At 43.2% G+C, this 16,823-nt stretch overlaps 2 protein-coding genes across 7 annotated transcripts in view; one reads left to right on the forward strand and one right to left on the reverse strand.

Moving 5' to 3' along the window:
• The window catches only part of LOC119383018 (rho GTPase-activating protein Graf), a 58,515-nt gene extending 53,469 nt beyond the window's left edge, over positions 1–5,046 (reverse strand). For 3 of the 6 annotated variants that reach the window (XM_037650984.2, XM_049412385.1, XM_037650980.2), the window contains exons 1-2: positions 4,764–5,044; positions 2,404–2,499 (exon numbers count right to left, since the gene is read on the reverse strand). In XM_037650984.2, coding sequence (XP_037506912.1) covers positions 2,404–2,499; positions 4,764–4,917 — 250 coding nt within the window. In that variant the 5' untranslated portion in view covers positions 4,918–5,044. Of the gene's footprint in view, positions 1–2,403; positions 2,500–4,763 lie in introns of all 6 variants that reach the window. The other 3 variants (XM_037650982.2, XM_037650983.2, XM_049412386.1) reach the window with 3 other exon arrangements.
• Positions 5,047–5,206: 160 nt separating this feature from the next.
• On the forward strand, positions 5,207–16,627 carry LOC119383020 (zinc finger protein 330 homolog). The gene is made up of 10 exons (XM_037650986.2): positions 5,207–5,616; positions 5,706–5,725; positions 5,827–5,897; positions 6,231–6,310; positions 8,095–8,221; positions 8,317–8,421; positions 11,278–11,324; positions 12,287–12,404; positions 14,572–14,676; positions 16,449–16,627. The coding sequence occupies exons 1-10, from the start codon at positions 5,497–5,499 to the stop codon at positions 16,604–16,606; spliced, it is 951 nt and encodes a 316-aa protein (XP_037506914.1). The 5' UTR covers positions 5,207–5,496; the 3' UTR covers positions 16,607–16,627.
• The last annotated feature ends 196 nt before the right edge of the window (positions 16,628–16,823 follow it).

Raw genomic sequence — 16,823 nt, forward strand, 5'->3', positions numbered from 1 at the left:
TGTCATCTACGGGAGCGCTGCCAGTCTCATTGAAAACCATGCATGCTTCAGAGAGAGATATATAGAAATAGCGCTAAGCGCAGCCTTAGTTTCGACAGACAGACAGACAGACAGACAGACAGACAGACAGACAGACAGACAGACAGACAGACAGACAGACAGATAAATAGATAGATAGATACATAGGTAGATAGAGAAATAGATAGATAGATAGATAGATAGATAGATAGATAGATAGATAGATAGATAGATAGATAGATAGATAAATAGATAGATAGATAGATAGATAGATAGATAGATAGATAGATAGATAGATAGATAGATAGATAGATAGATAGATAGATAGATAGATAGATAGATAGATAGATAGGGGGGGTGCGTTTCTATCCATCTTTGTTTTTTTCGTGTGGCATCGCAGCGGCCATCACTGAAGTGAACAGGATCCGAACCTCTCGCATGAGATCACGGCACAAAGTGCACATGCCACCTGTTATCTAAAGGCCGACGTTGTGATACGGAAACTTTGTTTGTTCATCACTGTAAGGCTGTGGCCGCATCGCATCCCAGTGTGGCTCATTGGAAGGAGCAATGACTGTTGCTGAAAGTACGCCGCCGCGGGCGTCTTTAGGCATCTTGACGCAGTTTATCGCGCTGTGAGTCGTCTAGTCATGAGGAGCTGATAAGCCGCGGAAGGCGTCGAAGAGACGGACGATCGGCTCGTTCTGTGACGTCACCACATCTTGATACGTCGAAGACATGACGTAGGCGTCTTTTCACTCTTCCTCGCAATTTGACAGGGATGTCGAGCGAGGCACAACGAGACGTGCGCTTAATGAAGTTCACTCATCGCAGTCGTTTGCTGGCACCAATACTCACTCGAGGATGTTGGTATGCATGCGACTGATGCGCAGCATTTCTTCCTTAATACCCCCACCCCAACCCCTCAAAAAACCCCTGCGAGAAGGAATCCTTCGTGCTTAATATAAAAATTACCATAACTGTCCACTTTCATATGACCTAGATTCTAGAAGGTACACCTCAAAGAACAGCGAAAGCTTCTTGTTCAAGGTGACACGTTATGCAGTACAAAACCCTGCTTAATATTTCAAAAGGTCTACTGATATCCGACCATGTAATGCGCGATGTCAGGGCATGTTAAAGAACCCCAGGTGGTCAAAATTATGCGGGGCGGGACCGTAACCAGGGGACGAGGGGGGGGGGGGCGAAATTTTGGTGAAGTAGGTGTTTTGACCAAAAATAAATAATAGGTGTTTTTCTCAAATAGTCAAGGTTTTCAGCAAGTGGGCTATGGCTACGGGCCTGATGCGGCAGGGGCGTAGCAAGAAATTTTTTTCGGGGGGGGGGGGGGGGGTTCAACCATATCTTATGTATGTTCGTGCGTGCGTTTGTATGTGTGCGCGTATATATACACATGCAAAATTGAAAAACTTCGGGGGGGGGGGGGGGGAGGGGTTGAACCCCCAACCCCCCTTGGCTACGCCCCTGTGATGCGGGGTCATTTACGTCTGCGTGCCTCAATCATATCGTGGTTTTGGTACGTAAAACCGCGGAAATTATTATATTATTGATCTCTAACAATTCCTGCATGTATTTTGGAGGCGGCTCCACACCGCAACTATGCGAGAGTCGGTAAACATAATCTGCTTTTTGTTCAAGTACAATAAAATCAATTCAATTCAACTCAGCTCCGCAGTTGCTTAATGGAGAGCATTTCTGTGCTCCCCTTGTTTTTCAATGCAGAAATCGCAATGCGCCGCAAGCTAAACCTTCCCCATAGGGCACCATTCATATTGCAAATTTTAGTGGCACGAACACCGAGTGACATTTTTGTTTCCCTTCCCAGCCCTTCCGTTCGAGCACTTCCGGTTTTTCGAATATTGATAAAATATCTTCTAAAGAATAGAAATCGATAGTTCTGGTTCAAGTTATGAGTTACATTGGATCCGTATGATTTCGGAGCATGGCTTTAACTGAAAGGGTCAATCACCTGTCGGCATAATTAATTAAAATTATAGATCGAGTTCGTTGAGCAAGATTGTGAGTAGCTGCGATCGTCGCGGCACCTGGCAGAGCAGATCTCAAACACGCGCTTCTTTCTACGTGGCCTCCGAGATCCGCTGCGGCAGCGCGCGAAACACTTAGTTAACCCAAGGTGTACAACATGGCTCACGAACGCCAACGTGCGAGTGTCACTACCAGTCAATAATTAAGTCAATGATTAGGGTCGGCTCCAGAATTTTTGTTCTGAACACATGTGACGACAAATGAAGCACTGTCCGAAATGTGCGCTTGAAATAATCTTCAAGCGCAGGCCTCGAATATCCGCGGATAAGGGTTTCTAAACATATAGCAGAAATACTGTGAGCAGTAAAATGCACTTACCAATAACGATTTCATCATCGGTCTGGCTGTTGCCGATGCATTCCAGCCTGAAATTTATGAAACTGTTGGCAAGGCTCCGTTGTGCTCTCGAGAGGTCTAAAAAGAAAAAAAAGGGTAGAGAAGAAGAGTAAGGAGCGGTTACGAAGATGTAACGAGAATGCATTGAATGGTTACAAAAGTTCAATGCTCAGAAACACGCAAAGCTGCAAATTCGTAACGCGTGCAGAACAACGGACAGTGAATGAGTCAAAAAAGGACTCGCATTAACTTCACTGCACTTCACGCAGCTGCACTGCTTTTTTTTTCTTTCTTTTGTAAAGTGAAGTCTACACATATGTTATACGTATAGCGCATAACACGTGTAGACTCGTCGATCGACTGGCTTATGATCAACAAATGCTCCGAGACAACCAGGCTAATTCATCGATTATGGACACACCAAATAGCGTTTGACAAATTTACTTTTGTTCTTCATGTGGAACATGTAGATGAAATGTCCAGCTTTCCGGGACAGCAAGTTTAGCCAATCGTGACATTTTCTTTTAGAAAACATATACCGCTAATCCATGAGAGGGTTCATAAGTGACATTTTAAAACAGTTAATATTTATATTTCTGTTGTGTTGTAAACGTTCATTTCAGAACAAGTGGTGTCCTCCTTGGACATAAATATGAAAACAAAAAAAATTCTTAGCCGCTAGAAAGGATAGGAAAAAAATACGCACGCAGGGAAAGCTCCTTGAAGAGCAAGTGAGCGGTGTTGCGAAATGCCGACAAATTGCAGAAATAATTTGTGCAATAAAACGAACTTAGAGCGCGTCACAACCACACGTTCGAGCTGTGTCCACTGATGCAATGAATAGATTCGGGATTTTACGCAGCGGGCGCGCAGCACGCTCCATGCAGCCAACATTTCAAAAACACTGCCCTACATTTTTTATTAACACTGTCAATGCCGTTGAAAGTGTTAAACAACTTGCAGTGAGTAGTCTAGCAAGGAATGAAGTTAAACCACACGTAGGATGACTCCCACGCGTGTTAGGAACTTCATACTCCTGACTCGAGGAGATTTTATTTAAAAAAATATAAAAAGTCGTATTTATACTTATCTTACTCGTATTCGGTCTTTTTTCTTTCTGCGTGAGTAGTTCAGCAACATTTACTTTGGAAGCGGCAACGTGCAGCACTGGTGCAGTCAATTACTTTACACGCAGAGTTGAAGACCTACATGAGATCGCCCGTTCCCAACCAGTTCAAATAATTTCCCAAAGTATGCATGATGTACTCGCGATTTCTTAGCGCCTGTAAGACGCATCTACCCTTGATAAGAGAGTAGGAGTGGAGCAGATTAAGCGGAATCTACGATAAGGCATTCGCATTCACAGTTACTGGTTATAAGTGTTGTTGATTTCCCATGCTGCCATCAATTCTATTATTCACCTGCCCGCAATGTGCAATGCGACACTTCTACACTGCGACATCTGCTAGTGTCGAACTGTTAGACACTCGTGCAACTGTGGTGACACGACGAATTTGTTTATTTTACTACTTAATATACTCCCTGCTAAGCGCCTTCGATGCGTGCATTTAAATATCTGATTCAGTTACGCTGCTACAATAGTGGACTTATTGAGTGGACAATAGTGGACAATAGAGAACGTCGGACGCATTGGGCTTCAAGAAAGCCTCGCAAAACGTTACTGCCGTGCGCTGACGGAACACAATTGCATCTCTATGCATGCGTAAGCTTGAGATAACCAAAGCAAGTGAAAAGCAGGTCATATCACTCATTTCTAGGTAATCAATTTCACGCGGCCGTTGCGATAAAACGTGCCGATCTTTCACCCCGACATTTTGAAAAACGCGGCAAATGCTTCAAGTTAACGCGAACTGCTCCACACCTGAGCCGTAAAAGAATGAGGGCCCTGCCGTTCCAAATCATTCGCAGCCCGCGGCTTTCGTTAATGGGAACAAACTCCCGCGCGCATGCTTACTTTTTTTTCCGGCTAGCTCAAACGCGCGCTTCTAGCGTCGCTCGTTTAAACAACTAGCCCGGCGAACATGCCGTAAATGGAATTTGTTTATTCCGCAACGGAAGGGCTTGCTCGATCACAGGATGATTTGATCTAAACACGACACGCTCAACAAACGACACTCAAACACGAACCTTTGGCACCCACAAGGTGCCGATGTGGGTGGGACCCTCGACGCAGCTCTGAAAACTTGGCCTCACGGCGCCCGTGCAACTAATACTTCAGTTGACAAGTTCACCTCGGCTTTGCAGCTCTTGCGTGCATGCACGAAGCGCTGCTTGATGCGAACACACAACGGAAATCGAGAAAGATATTCTGATGAACTTACTTCGAGCAGCGTTCAGCAGATCCTTGACCTCCTTGATGATTCCTTTGATTGCCTGACTCGTCCGGTCCAGCTCATTTTCGTGCGCGTGAAGGTTCTCACGGAAATACGGGCTGTCCGTGAGACAGTCTGTGAACTCGAGCGGTAACAGGCCCATGATCACGAGCTTAACGCGAACTTAACATAGCACACTTGTGTTTACTGCACCATTCCACACGAACGCAAGTTCGCACTCGCATTGTTGCTAAACGAGCTACGTCTGTGACCTGCTAAGGCTCAAGGAATGCAGGAGACGGTTTTATCCTTCACGTTGTTGCATCACTTGCTGTTGTAATATATGCCAATGGATTTTGGTTTGTATATGTGTGGTAGTCTCAAAACATGGAAAAATACGTTTTTCTAAGTGTAAAAACTCTTACATGTAACCAACCGAAGTACTATCACCATCGTTAGCAGCAATGGCTGCGCACTGATCGGCAATCAACAAGTGCGGCCGGTGCAGCCGACAAACCTTTCACGATTTGATACCACACCGTTATGAGCCGCACATTTAGTTTACAGTAACGCAAGGTAACAAATTGATAGGTCTGTGATAGGAGAAATAGTCGTAAGCTTGTTTCGAATCGTGTCACAAAAAAAATTCGAGCTCCGTTGATCTCCGTGCGTAGCTGGTCGCACATTCTAGAAGAACAAGTAGAAACCGCATTATCGTGTGCTTACAGTTTATACCCAGGCCATGCCGAAGAAGAAAACTGGTCAAAGGAAGAAGGCAGAGAAGCAAAAGCTTCGCCAGAAAGCCATTCGCGGAAATGCGGCCAGGGTTAACCTTGGTGACCATCCGTGCAACGCCGTCATGGTAAGTTTCGCGTGTACCGAGAGCGTCAGCTTTCGTGCATTGTGTCTGGAACTAAAAATAACTAACACCTTGTTAATCTGATCTTACAGGAGTGTGACAAGTGCTCCAGGTGAACATCGTTTTCTCTCCCGCTTCCTTATGTTTGTGAACCTTTGTACGGATTCTACGTGGAGCAGTGGTGTTAAGTTGCGTTGCTTGTTGTTCTCGCAGGAAGCAAAAGAACCGGGCCTTTTGCTACTTTTGCTCCGCTGTCCAACGACTTCCAGTATGCGCAAAGTGCGGTGAGATTACAATAATTTATTCCGCTTGCATTTTGTAAACATAGCATTCTTTGGCTTTGGCAGAAATTTTTTCGAAAGGGAAAGGGACAAGGGGGGAGTTAACCACCCTTATGTTTGTACGTGTGTTTGTGTGTGTGCGTGTATATATACACATGCAAAATATAAAACTTCAAGGGAGGCGCCCTCCCCCCGGCTACGCCAATGCATTCGTTCATGCACACCACTAGTGATCGAGAACTTCGTGCTTAGCTGAGAGTTTGTTTATAGAAAACATTAAAAAAAGAAAAAGCTTTGTGCTTCTGTAAAGTTGCTGATAATTCTTTTACGTTCCAGGAAAAATGAAATGCATGATGAAGACCGGCGACTGTGTTGTGAAGCATTCAGGCCAATACACAACTGGACTTGGCATGGTTGTAAGTGAAAGATTGTCCTTTGAAATTAGGCTTTCGTCGCAGACGTGGTGTATTGTGAACAGTGCAGTATTTTGCAGATCATTCTAAGTGGACCATGAGTGTTATAAAATGATGACGTATGCATTCCGTATTTACTGTGGCTAATGCATTAGCTTGAGCTGTTGGCCAGTTTCTGTGTGATTGAGGAACAGCACAAGAGCAAGATGAGGGTGCCTGATTTAGACAGAAACATGACACGCACAGCATGCTGTACTTACCTGCTATGATGACGTAGCGGCTACACGTTGCGGTGCAAAGCACAGGCGTGCGAAGCACAGGCTTCTAATCGTAGTCACGACGGCCACATTTCGAAGGTGCAAAAAATACGCCCATGCGATTGAAGCTTTCCTACACTTAAGGTACATAAATAGATTCTGGGGCTTTGTGTGCCAGAATCGTGATACGATTTAGGTGTTTTAGGTGTTTTAGCATTCGTCCCTTCTTGAAATGCGGCCACCGTAGCCAGGGATCGAGCCTATGCCCTCATGATGAGCAGTGCCTCATGAAGCTACTACTACCATGCCTCATGAAAGCTACTAAGGCATGTCTTAAAGCGCCTCTCACATGGCCTAATCACTGCAATTTATGAGGGCATTAAATTGGTTCGTTTACACATCTTAGAAGAAATTGAACTCTCCATTACCATTCCTCCAAGAGTCCAGCTTCAGTGCTAAAGCAATACTCACTTTTTTTCCCTTGTCTACCATTAACAAAAACTGTATACTCCCAACTGCTAGAAACGAGGGAATGCACTTATATTGACGTGATGATGATGAGCCCAACCTTCTTTTTGCTTCTCAGCACATTTGCAGTGGCATCATTGTGCGCTCAGAAATGGAAGAACTGAAGTGACATGTTATGTCCAGTGATGTTTGATGCTCAGTTTGGCACGCCTCCCGCACAAAGGACGGCATGCAGTGTTCCGTTTCAAGTTTGGACCATTCTTGCACCACGAAGGCACTTCATAACTTGCAGACACAGTCACTTCTGAATGACCAACACATCACATTTGTTTGTTTGCAATGCCCAAACCTAGCAGAGGGCCGTGTAAGGCATGTGAATGAAATAAAATCTTCTACATCTCTTACATATCTCAGTTTTGAGATGCCCACTCCTCAAGCATATTAACATGCTACACTCTTGAGAACTATACATGCAGTGACAGTCTGTCATTGGGGCTATTTTTTTCAAGCAAAGCTTGTTATGAGTTACAGATTCTGTTGGCAGTGACGGCGTTGTGTGCAAAAAACCTGGCACCGGCGAGTGTACAGAAATGCTGGCCGCAAAGGTGCGCCGGTCACATGTGTAATTGTAGGCGCCGTTTTTCCATAATTGATGCTCTCTCTATCATGGGGTTGCCAGCGATCAATTATTTATGATATGAAAATATGTTCTTTTCTTTTGTCGATGTCATTTGTCGTTTCATGTTGGCACATTTAATTGTTGCCTGGATATAAATGCACGACCGTCGTTGTTGCCTGTAGTAGCAACTGACGTGTTGGGCTGCTAAACACCAGGATGAAGGTCCAATTCCCGGCATGGAGAAAAGAAAATGTTAGCTGGGAGCATTGCGCAGTGTGATAGAAAGAAAGAAAACTAGTAGGTCAGGCATGCACACACCAAGCTTCGCTTGCCCCCATTTTCGCGGTAGAGAACGGGCTCCTGACATTTTTATGGATGTTGTAAAGCTTGGAACTTCTTTCTTAGAAATGCATGGCTTTAATAGTGGCTGTCTTTAATTCCAGGGTGCTATATGTGACTTCTGTGAAGCATGGGTGTGCCATGGCAGGCAGTGCCTGACCACGCATGCCTGTACTTGTCCACTCCAAGACGCCACGTGCATAGAATGTGAGCGCTATGTGTGGGAGCACGGTAAGTGTAGGTAAATTCACTGAACTTTGGTGTAATGCGATGTTTTTTTTGCCCTCTTACATTGGAATCTTTGTATGGTTGCTCTGAATTCACAGGAGGCCGCATTTTCAAGTGCTCATTCTGCGATAGCTTTCTTTGTGAGGATGACCAGTTCGAGCACCAAGCCAGTTGCCAGATCTTGGAAGCCGAGACACTCAAATGTGAGTGGCATTAAAATGACACTTTTGTTTGCCTTGTACGCTTTGACTGGTTGGCTGATGTATATTTGTGTAATGTTCTCTCACCATGACAATCTTTTATGCACTGTCAGGATTCAGTGTGAGGATTGCGTCGACAATTAAGTTTTGTCATATGCTGGATAGTCTAAAGCTTTCACCAAGGTCATTTTCACCAATGTGAACTCATCTCTTGATTCCTATTTTTACAGCAAGTAGCAATATAATAACTTTCTCCACATTTCTGAGTTCTCACAGGATGTGAATATATTAGATTATAGATCAATGCTTTAAGCAAAGAATGTTTTGCGGTATTTTTTATGGCTTAGAACTTTTATTAGGGTAACATATATTTTGACAATTGGCAGATGTGTTTGGAAAAGTACAGTGAAAGTAATAGGTAGTTTTATATAGGGGTGTGCGAATATTCGACTTTTGAATTCGAATCGAGTAATACTTAATCGAATGATTCGATTAGACTTTCGAATAGCTAGTACTCGGAAGTTTCGAATAATTTGACAGGACGAATATATAAAATGTGACAAAGGCCAATGGAGCAACTTAGTCAGAGTGGGGTGACTAAAACTAACGCTAAGGTCCTTACAGTAGGCTGTTCGTTAAAACTTCCACTGATATTCTGGTCCGAAAGCGAGCGCACGTTTACTTCAAAGGAGATTGTCATTTCTGCATGTAAAGAAAAACATGAGAAAACAGTCAAGCCCTTCACAACTTCACTTCTGAAACGAAGGCATGGACCCTTTGTGTAGTTCGGCCGCGTATGCTGCGTGCTCTGTAAAACGTCCAGACTTTGGCCTGGAAACCCTCGGTGATTGGCTTCCCTTGTGCAAAGTTGTTCATGCTGTGCAGTCGCCACTGCCACACAGCCACATTCTTTCAGAAACTCCCATCGTTCCGGTGCGCAGTCAAAGATTTTTAGGTCCAGAGCACTCATGACGATGAAGCACAACATTAGTGTTGTCATATGAGCCATAAACACCGTAACATTACGGCGAGAGAGCCAGGATGCATGTCATGTGCAACAGCTTGTGTCTCTGCATGACAATTTGTAGTCTTTTGGTAGCAGTCACTCACCGTGTTATGCGTTCCAGGGCATGAGCAGATTTCATTTCTTTGTTCTTTCAAATTTCAATAACATCTTTTGTATTCAATATTTTTGGCCACTGTCTGGCACTATTCGATTTGAACTTGATTCGAGATAAAATTTCACTATTCGCACACCCTTAGTTTTATACTATCATGCTTGGGCAATATTCACCAACGAGGGTGACATTCTTTTGTCATTGGCCACTGTGCCATCATTATCACTGTGGTCAGCCAGGGGTGCAGCCAGGGTTTGATCTCACAGGAGGTGTCTTACTTACCTTTGTGTACGTGTGTTTGTATATATACTCATACAAACTTTAGAAAAAATTGGGGGACTCTTGAGCTTCGCCTTCAAGAGTAGACTGCGATAGCGTAATCGGGACTCGTTCGCATAGTCGTCTCAATAGCTATCCAGGCTTTGCTTCTCGGAGGACACCTCGGCGGTGCCGCAAGGAAAGGAACGTCTGTGCCTGTAACATAGGCCCTTTCAAACTATTCTAGAATGCCTGCAGCAAGTACAGTTGCGAATGCCCACTACGCCATAAGCCTTCTTTTTACTAATTTGCAAAGTACCCACTATGCATCCATAGGCAACATGCACACCTGCGCATCTTCCCAGTTTGTTGATGTTGTTGCTGATGATGATGAGTAATTATGCCTGAGCGCTTTGTTATGGGTAGATCTTCAAACCACCCACTCGTTGCGCAACTCATATGTTTCGACGCCTGGTGAAATTTTATGCTTTTGTCACACAATATTACATGTGTTAATGACACTCCTTGCCCTACTTTTTTCGAAAGTAGGGCATAACCAACCGAAGTACTATCACCATCGTTAGCAGCAATGGCTGCGCACTGATTGGCAATCAACAAGTGCGGCCGGTGCAGCCGACAAACCTTTCACGATTTGATACCACACCGTTATGAGCGTTCAGCAGATCTAAACACGATTGCGTTTAGACCTTTTGAATTCGAATCGAGTAATACTTAATCGAATGATTCGATTAGACTTTCGAATAGCTAGTACTCGGAAGTTTCGAATAATTTGACAGGACGAATATATAAAATCACACAATATTACATGTCACATGTAATATTGGCTTATCCAAAGCCAACCATGGCTTTGGATAAGCCATGGTTGAGCGATGATTTTATATGTTTTTTCCCAGGCAATTTCGAGCGTGGGCGTCGCTCTATGGTAGAACACCTGCTTGTATGCTGAAGGCCTGGGTTCGATTTCTGCTTGGACTGATGATTTTTTATTATTTATTTATTTATTTGCATCTAGTTGGATTTTTCGGTCACGGACAATGACGATTTTTTGCTGACAACCAATGACGCCGACACCGGTGCCAGAATTTCTGCAATATGAGCTCTTTAAATGCTATCTCGTTAATATTGGAAATGGAAGGGGCCTGAATACCCCCCATCCTCCTATTTGTGCCAATGTGGTTGGCTTCATGGGATGTTGGATAACAAGAAATGGAAAGTGAAGTCAATTGTTGTGAAATTCAGCTTTTAAATTGCTGTGTTTTCAGTTCCTCATGTGCCAATGTTTTTTTTTTCTTCGCTCTTTTTGTTCCTGTTTAACAAATGAGCCTGAAGGACTTACCAGGAAAGGGGAAATTAGTTACAGATTGTGTACTTATATGGCAACAGTGCATGTGTATGTGTAGCATCAATTTTTAAGGCTTTGCTTCTGAAATTTATTTATGCCTTAATATTTCCTTGTTTTCAGGTGTCTCCTGCAATCGTCTTGGTCACCATTCTTGTTTACGTTGCAAGGTGAGATGTCGTTCTTGGATTTCTTGGTTGGTGCAAAGTCACTTAACATTTCCCAGTTTTTCAATTCTCGGTTTTAGCATGTCCTGTTTTTAAATAATGTTACATCAGTTTGAGTTGCTGGAATCTGTTTTGTGATTGGATTGTTAATGCTGTCTGTATGATGGAGCTTAGTGTGGGTTTTGTTATGTCGTTGCTATAGTGTGATGTGGAACTGTGCACATTGATTTCTGTACTCGTGGAAAACACTTAAGTGTGGCTATGGGATTTGGGCAGGTAGGGATGTTGTTAATAAACCTTTGGAAACGACTCTGTTCTCTGCTGTCAAGCATCCTGCTCGCCGCCAGTCCCAGAGCTAGCTTGTCCAGGGCAATAAGGGCCTCTACAATATTCCATCTATGGAAATAAAGAGAAAGTTGCAATAACAGTGTGTCTGCACTTGTGTTCCTGCTCCAAGTTTTCTGGGAGACTTTGACGGCACTTTCTGTTACACAAAATAGTTTGCTACTTGCTGCGTCTCCGCATTTGCCAAAAAGCTGGAAAGCAATGTGAAAAAATAATACCCAGTGATGCCCTTTGTCCTATCTTACTATTTTGAATGTTACAGCAAATGTGTTCATGGTTTGGGTTTCCCATTTTAAAGAAATGCGAATGTGGCCCTGGGACTATTTTCAAAAGCAATTTCGTGTTAGAGGGCACATCGTGTCAAAAGCTTCTTCTCTGCCACAGAGTTGTCCATGAATATACAAACTGTGTCTATCGATCCTGCATCATCCAATTGCCTCTCTGCTGATCTAATAGTTTTTCACATTTTTCTTTTTTTTTCTCAGCTCCTGCTTTCCCCTTCTCCAGCCATGCCCAATGAGCCCATCCTTTATCTATTAGACGCTTTAGTCATTATTGTCATTGTCATTAACCAAGTGCAGCAGGTTGCTCCACCTAAATCTTTTTCCCTTTGCATACAGGCTTGCTACTGTGATGACCACGTCAGGCGCAAGGGATTTAAGTATGAGCGAAACCAGCCTATGCCTTGCCCGAAATGTGGCTTTGAGACACAGCAGACAAAGGACCTCAGCATGTCAAGTAAGCATGTTAGGAAATCTTTGCCAACTCTGCCTTGGATGCTTTGGATAAGCCATGGTTGAGCGATGATTTTATATGCGCTCCATTTACACGCTCTCGCAACATTTTCAGTGCTGTGTATGATCACGACAACGTGATCATTCTGATGTATTAAAGGGCCAGTAAGCAGGCTCCGACATTTTTTGCATCTCCCAAACACGCTTGCCAATTCGTGCAGAAAGCCATGGAAATCGCATCTTGTGAATATCACAGCGCTGTGCGCCGCACACACGCTCCATTTCAAAAAACAATTCCCGTGCCCCTCTCCAACGCCTGCTCAGTTCTTCTCATTCGCGCAGTGACGAAAAGTTGCCCATGGGCAACTTTACGTCACGCCGACTTCATCAATTGGTCCTTTGCACTACGATATGGCGCCTTGGCCCTGCGGTGATGCAGTTTTGGCTTTGCTATGCTTTACTGTGCTTCTTTACCACGCTGCTCTGACACGAGTGACATGTGGAGGAAGCCTTGCTTGATCGTCGGTTGCGTGCCAATGACGTATTTGCTGGCGTTATGTTACGTTGCTGAAGTGTGCATAGTCACGAGAACAGGCTACGCCTACCCCTCTTCGCTGCCGAGAAGGATGGGAACTCCAAGCGAGAAATTGAAACCAGCCGAAGCGGTTTGTTCTATACCCTGTAGCTTCTTTATTACAGCACTTATTTACAAAATTCTTGCGGTAGCATGTTCATATCATGCAAGTGCACAGTTATTGCTTCATTGCACATTTCAGACCATGGGGTTGTTTACTGGCCCTTCAATGTAATGTTTATTTCCACTATTTCATATATGATGGTCAGGGCATGGAGTAAAAGCCATCATGATGGCAGCTTGATAAAGAAACAGACCCTGCATGGTGGACAGCCCCAGCTCACCTTGACTATGGAGTTGTGAAATCCACAATAGCTAAACCGGAGCTGTTGTAGTGGTACATTTTATGGTTCAATGTATGTGTTTGGTAGAATTATTAGTTATCGCAAATCAAGGCTGAGCTGAGACTACTTACCAAATTCTTGTATGCCGAAGTGGCTTGTGGTTTGCTCTGCCTGTGGTCACTTTCATGTGTTGAGCATGCAACTTTGCTGCATGCTAGAACTTGCCTGCATGCAGTGGGTGGGCAAAGGGGACCCTTTGCCCACCCACTGTGACAACAGTACCTTTGTTTCAACGTCATAGCCACAAACCCATGTCTCGTTGCCTCTTATGCCAAGCTTTGTCAATTTTATGGCAAAATTTCACAGGCACACACATTGTTCTTCAAGCTCTTTCATTGTCACTTTGGTACCAATCCAACAAGCAGAATGTACACTTGCTCACTTCAATAGCTATTGCTCACCAAATAACGGTCAGAGCAAAACACAGCAAATTGCAGTTTGCTGTATAAGCCTGCCGCTTCGTGCGCTCTCTGGCCGCAGCGTGCTCCCTTTGCCAGTTGGCAAGTTATTTGAAAAGTTCATTTTTTTTTAACACACCTTATGCTTCTCATGAGCAGTAGCGAGAAAAGAAGCTGTTCCATTCTTCTGCATGATGTTTATAGCCGCTTAAAATACATACATTTACGGAGGTACACTACATTATTGTTTTATATCACTGATGGTACAATTAGGCAGACTTCTCCAAACCAACAAAAGTACACTCGCATTAAGGCAATTTTTTTTTTGCAAGACTATGCAGTGGCATTATCATGTTGACTTTATTGTCTTTCGCTGCAGCCATCGTTAATGAGCAACATTCATTTCAATGTGTCTAGCGTCCTGCTTGTATGACTTTCCATACCTGCTTGTTTTTGCTTAAGAAGTGATGTTTTCCTGTTTAGATTGTTGAACATGTTACATTGAACTCACAAGTTAGCGTGATACTGATGAAGTGCCTCATCATGTCCCAGCAGTTGTATTCATACTATCTGCCAGTTATGTAGTTCAGACCACGGCATTGAACAGATTGCTCACTGTTTTTCTTTATGGCTCCCTTGCCTTAGTTGCATCAGCTTAAAGGGCACTAGTCTTGTAGTGAAAGTTGTGGGCCCCAAATCTGAACTATGAGCTTAGCAAATGCTGTCATATGCAAAATTTCGATGTAAGAAACTTGATATAGTACTCTACATTAAAGCACCTTGCTTTTTTTTCAGCTCGCCATCATAACTACGGAAGGCAGCAGATTCGTGATGATGACGACGACGATTATGGTTCCAGCAGTGGCTATGGAGGGATGGGCTATAGCTATTATGGTTCAGGTGAGCACTGCTGTTGGTACTCCATGACTAATGTAGTCCGTCATATGCATGACTGTAAAGATAGTGTTACACTTTAAAGTACAAACATAATAATTTGTTTCCATACTATTATGAGTTTATCTTAAAAATAATTTAAGACTGCATAATAAACCGTGACAGGTTCATTCACAGCACAGCCAAGGTCACTCATGCACGCATACGGTTCATTTCTGTCTTTGGTTCTTTCTGCCTCTGAATTTTTTTAAATGCGCCTTATTGTGAGGGGTATTACACCATCTCAGGAACTTCACTATCTCTACACTTTGATGCCTCTGGGCTTTGGTAAAGCTCAATGAAGTGCATCAGGAGGGTGATATGGTGTTTCCAAAGGTGTAGTAAAATTTTGCAAAGCAGCTTCATCCATCTTGGTATAGTAGTTTTGTATGGTTTTCTTGTATGTAAATTTTGTTTAGCTTGTATGGAAACATTACTGGACAATTGAACATGGCAAATCAGTTCTGCGGAAACCCACAAGGTGGAGCGAAGTTCATGAAGCAACAAAAAGAAAGAATAGATTACGACAAACTTTCTGCTGTCCAACAATCTTTCAGAGAAATCCGTCTGGATTTTTCTTGTGGGTTTGTGCTTGACCATATCTTTTTCATTGGTGGAGAATTATGTGAAACAAGTAAAAGAAAAGCTTACTAGTTGAATCGGCATAAGTTTTTTAAACACCTTCTACCGATGTGATACTGTGCCTCAAAACATCTTCATTTCTACTTTGGCACTAACTAGTGCAATGATGCCTAAGCAGATAAGCATATGAAATTCAAGGGGGCATGATGGCAGCCCCCGCAAGGAATACAGTCGTTGATAAGTGTGCTCTTATGACTTGTAGGCACCAAGTGTATTGTGACAAGAACCTTCATCTGTCTGCTTGGCGTGCGACACAGGGCACACGGTCTTGAACAAATGTGCTACTGTTTTCTGCAGTCTTTTAATTGAGCAGTGTCAGTGCCATAATGTAGCCTTAATTTATCATCTTTTAATTTAGTAATTTAGACTTCTTGGAGCTGAGCACAAGGTAGAAACTTAATTGTGAATGGGGCACTGTTGGCCATCATGTTTATGTTTATTTGTTGATCCTCAATACGATCAGTTGGATCACATTTGTTGATCCTTGAGCAAATAAACGTGATCAAACAACAACAAAAAAAAAATCTGGCACAAAAGGCAAAGTGAAGAGGAAAGCTGTTCAGTTTGCTTTTTGTGTTGGTCACTCCTTTTCACTCGCCCTTAAATCATGGCAGTTGTCATATGCCACAGCACATATTTTTTCAGTATTATTAGGAGAAATAGGAGGAAAGGAAGGAAAGGCCAACCCGTTTCGCTACCTTATTCTGAGGGAAAGAAACTGAGGAAGCGTCAGTCACAAACTAATGAAACATGAGTGAGACAGTTAAAGTACAAGTGTTATTTTGATCCCAAATCTGAGCACTTATGTTCCATTGTGACATTAATGAAGTGATGTGCTGCCCAGCAAAGTTCAAATCAACCAGCAGTATCCTGCTTTTGTCGAGCGTTGCCTTTGAATGTAGCTGCCACGATTTGAATCTACCTTTGAGTTCTCATTTGTTCCTGATTTTATGCAAATACATTGTTCACAAAAAATTATGAGCTCTCAGCGCTACAGACAAGGCTGTTTTAACATGAGACCTTTTGCTTGATTTTTGTTAGCCTAGTACTGCTTAATCTTGAATGTATGTGTCAAAGCTAGTGAATCTGGCATGCAGGTGGTGGAGCAGGTGATGTGGATGAAAATGATGAGGACGAGGATGAAGATGACGATGATGATGAAGATGATGATGATGAGGATGACTCTGATGAAGAGAGTGAAGAAGAAGATGAAAAAGAGGGTGAAAAGAAAGACACCACAGAGTCTAAGGAATAAAATTTTTCTTGCACAATGCAACAGGAATTCATTGGTCAAAGGCAGAGCTTGATTACACGCAGAGACATAGAAGAGAGTAGTCTCGCTTCTAGAGAACTGAGTTGACAACAGTTATTTTATACACATAAACAGGTACAGCTAAACCCCTTTATAAGAGACACGTACCTGAAAGTAGTTCTTGTCCAGGTGGCTCTTATAAGCAGGGTACCACATTCTC

The sequence above is a fragment of the Rhipicephalus sanguineus genome, chromosome 2 (assembly GCF_013339695.2).
Source record: "Rhipicephalus sanguineus isolate Rsan-2018 chromosome 2, BIME_Rsan_1.4, whole genome shotgun sequence".
NCBI lineage: Eukaryota > Metazoa > Arthropoda > Arachnida > Ixodida > Ixodidae > Rhipicephalus > Rhipicephalus sanguineus.

Excerpts from the sequence above, each read along its gene's own strand:
- LOC119383020 (XM_037650986.2), top strand. The coding sequence starts at position 5,497 with ATGCCGAAGAAGAAAACTGGTCAAAGGAAGAAGGCAGAGAAGCAAAAG. Across the intron at positions 5,726-5,826 it reads GAGTGTGACAAGTGCTCCAG|GAAGCAAAAGAACCGGGCCT; the intron begins GTGAACATCGTT and ends TTGTTCTCGCAG. Across the intron at positions 8,222-8,316 it reads GCGCTATGTGTGGGAGCACG|GAGGCCGCATTTTCAAGTGC; the intron begins GTAAGTGTAGGT and ends CTGAATTCACAG.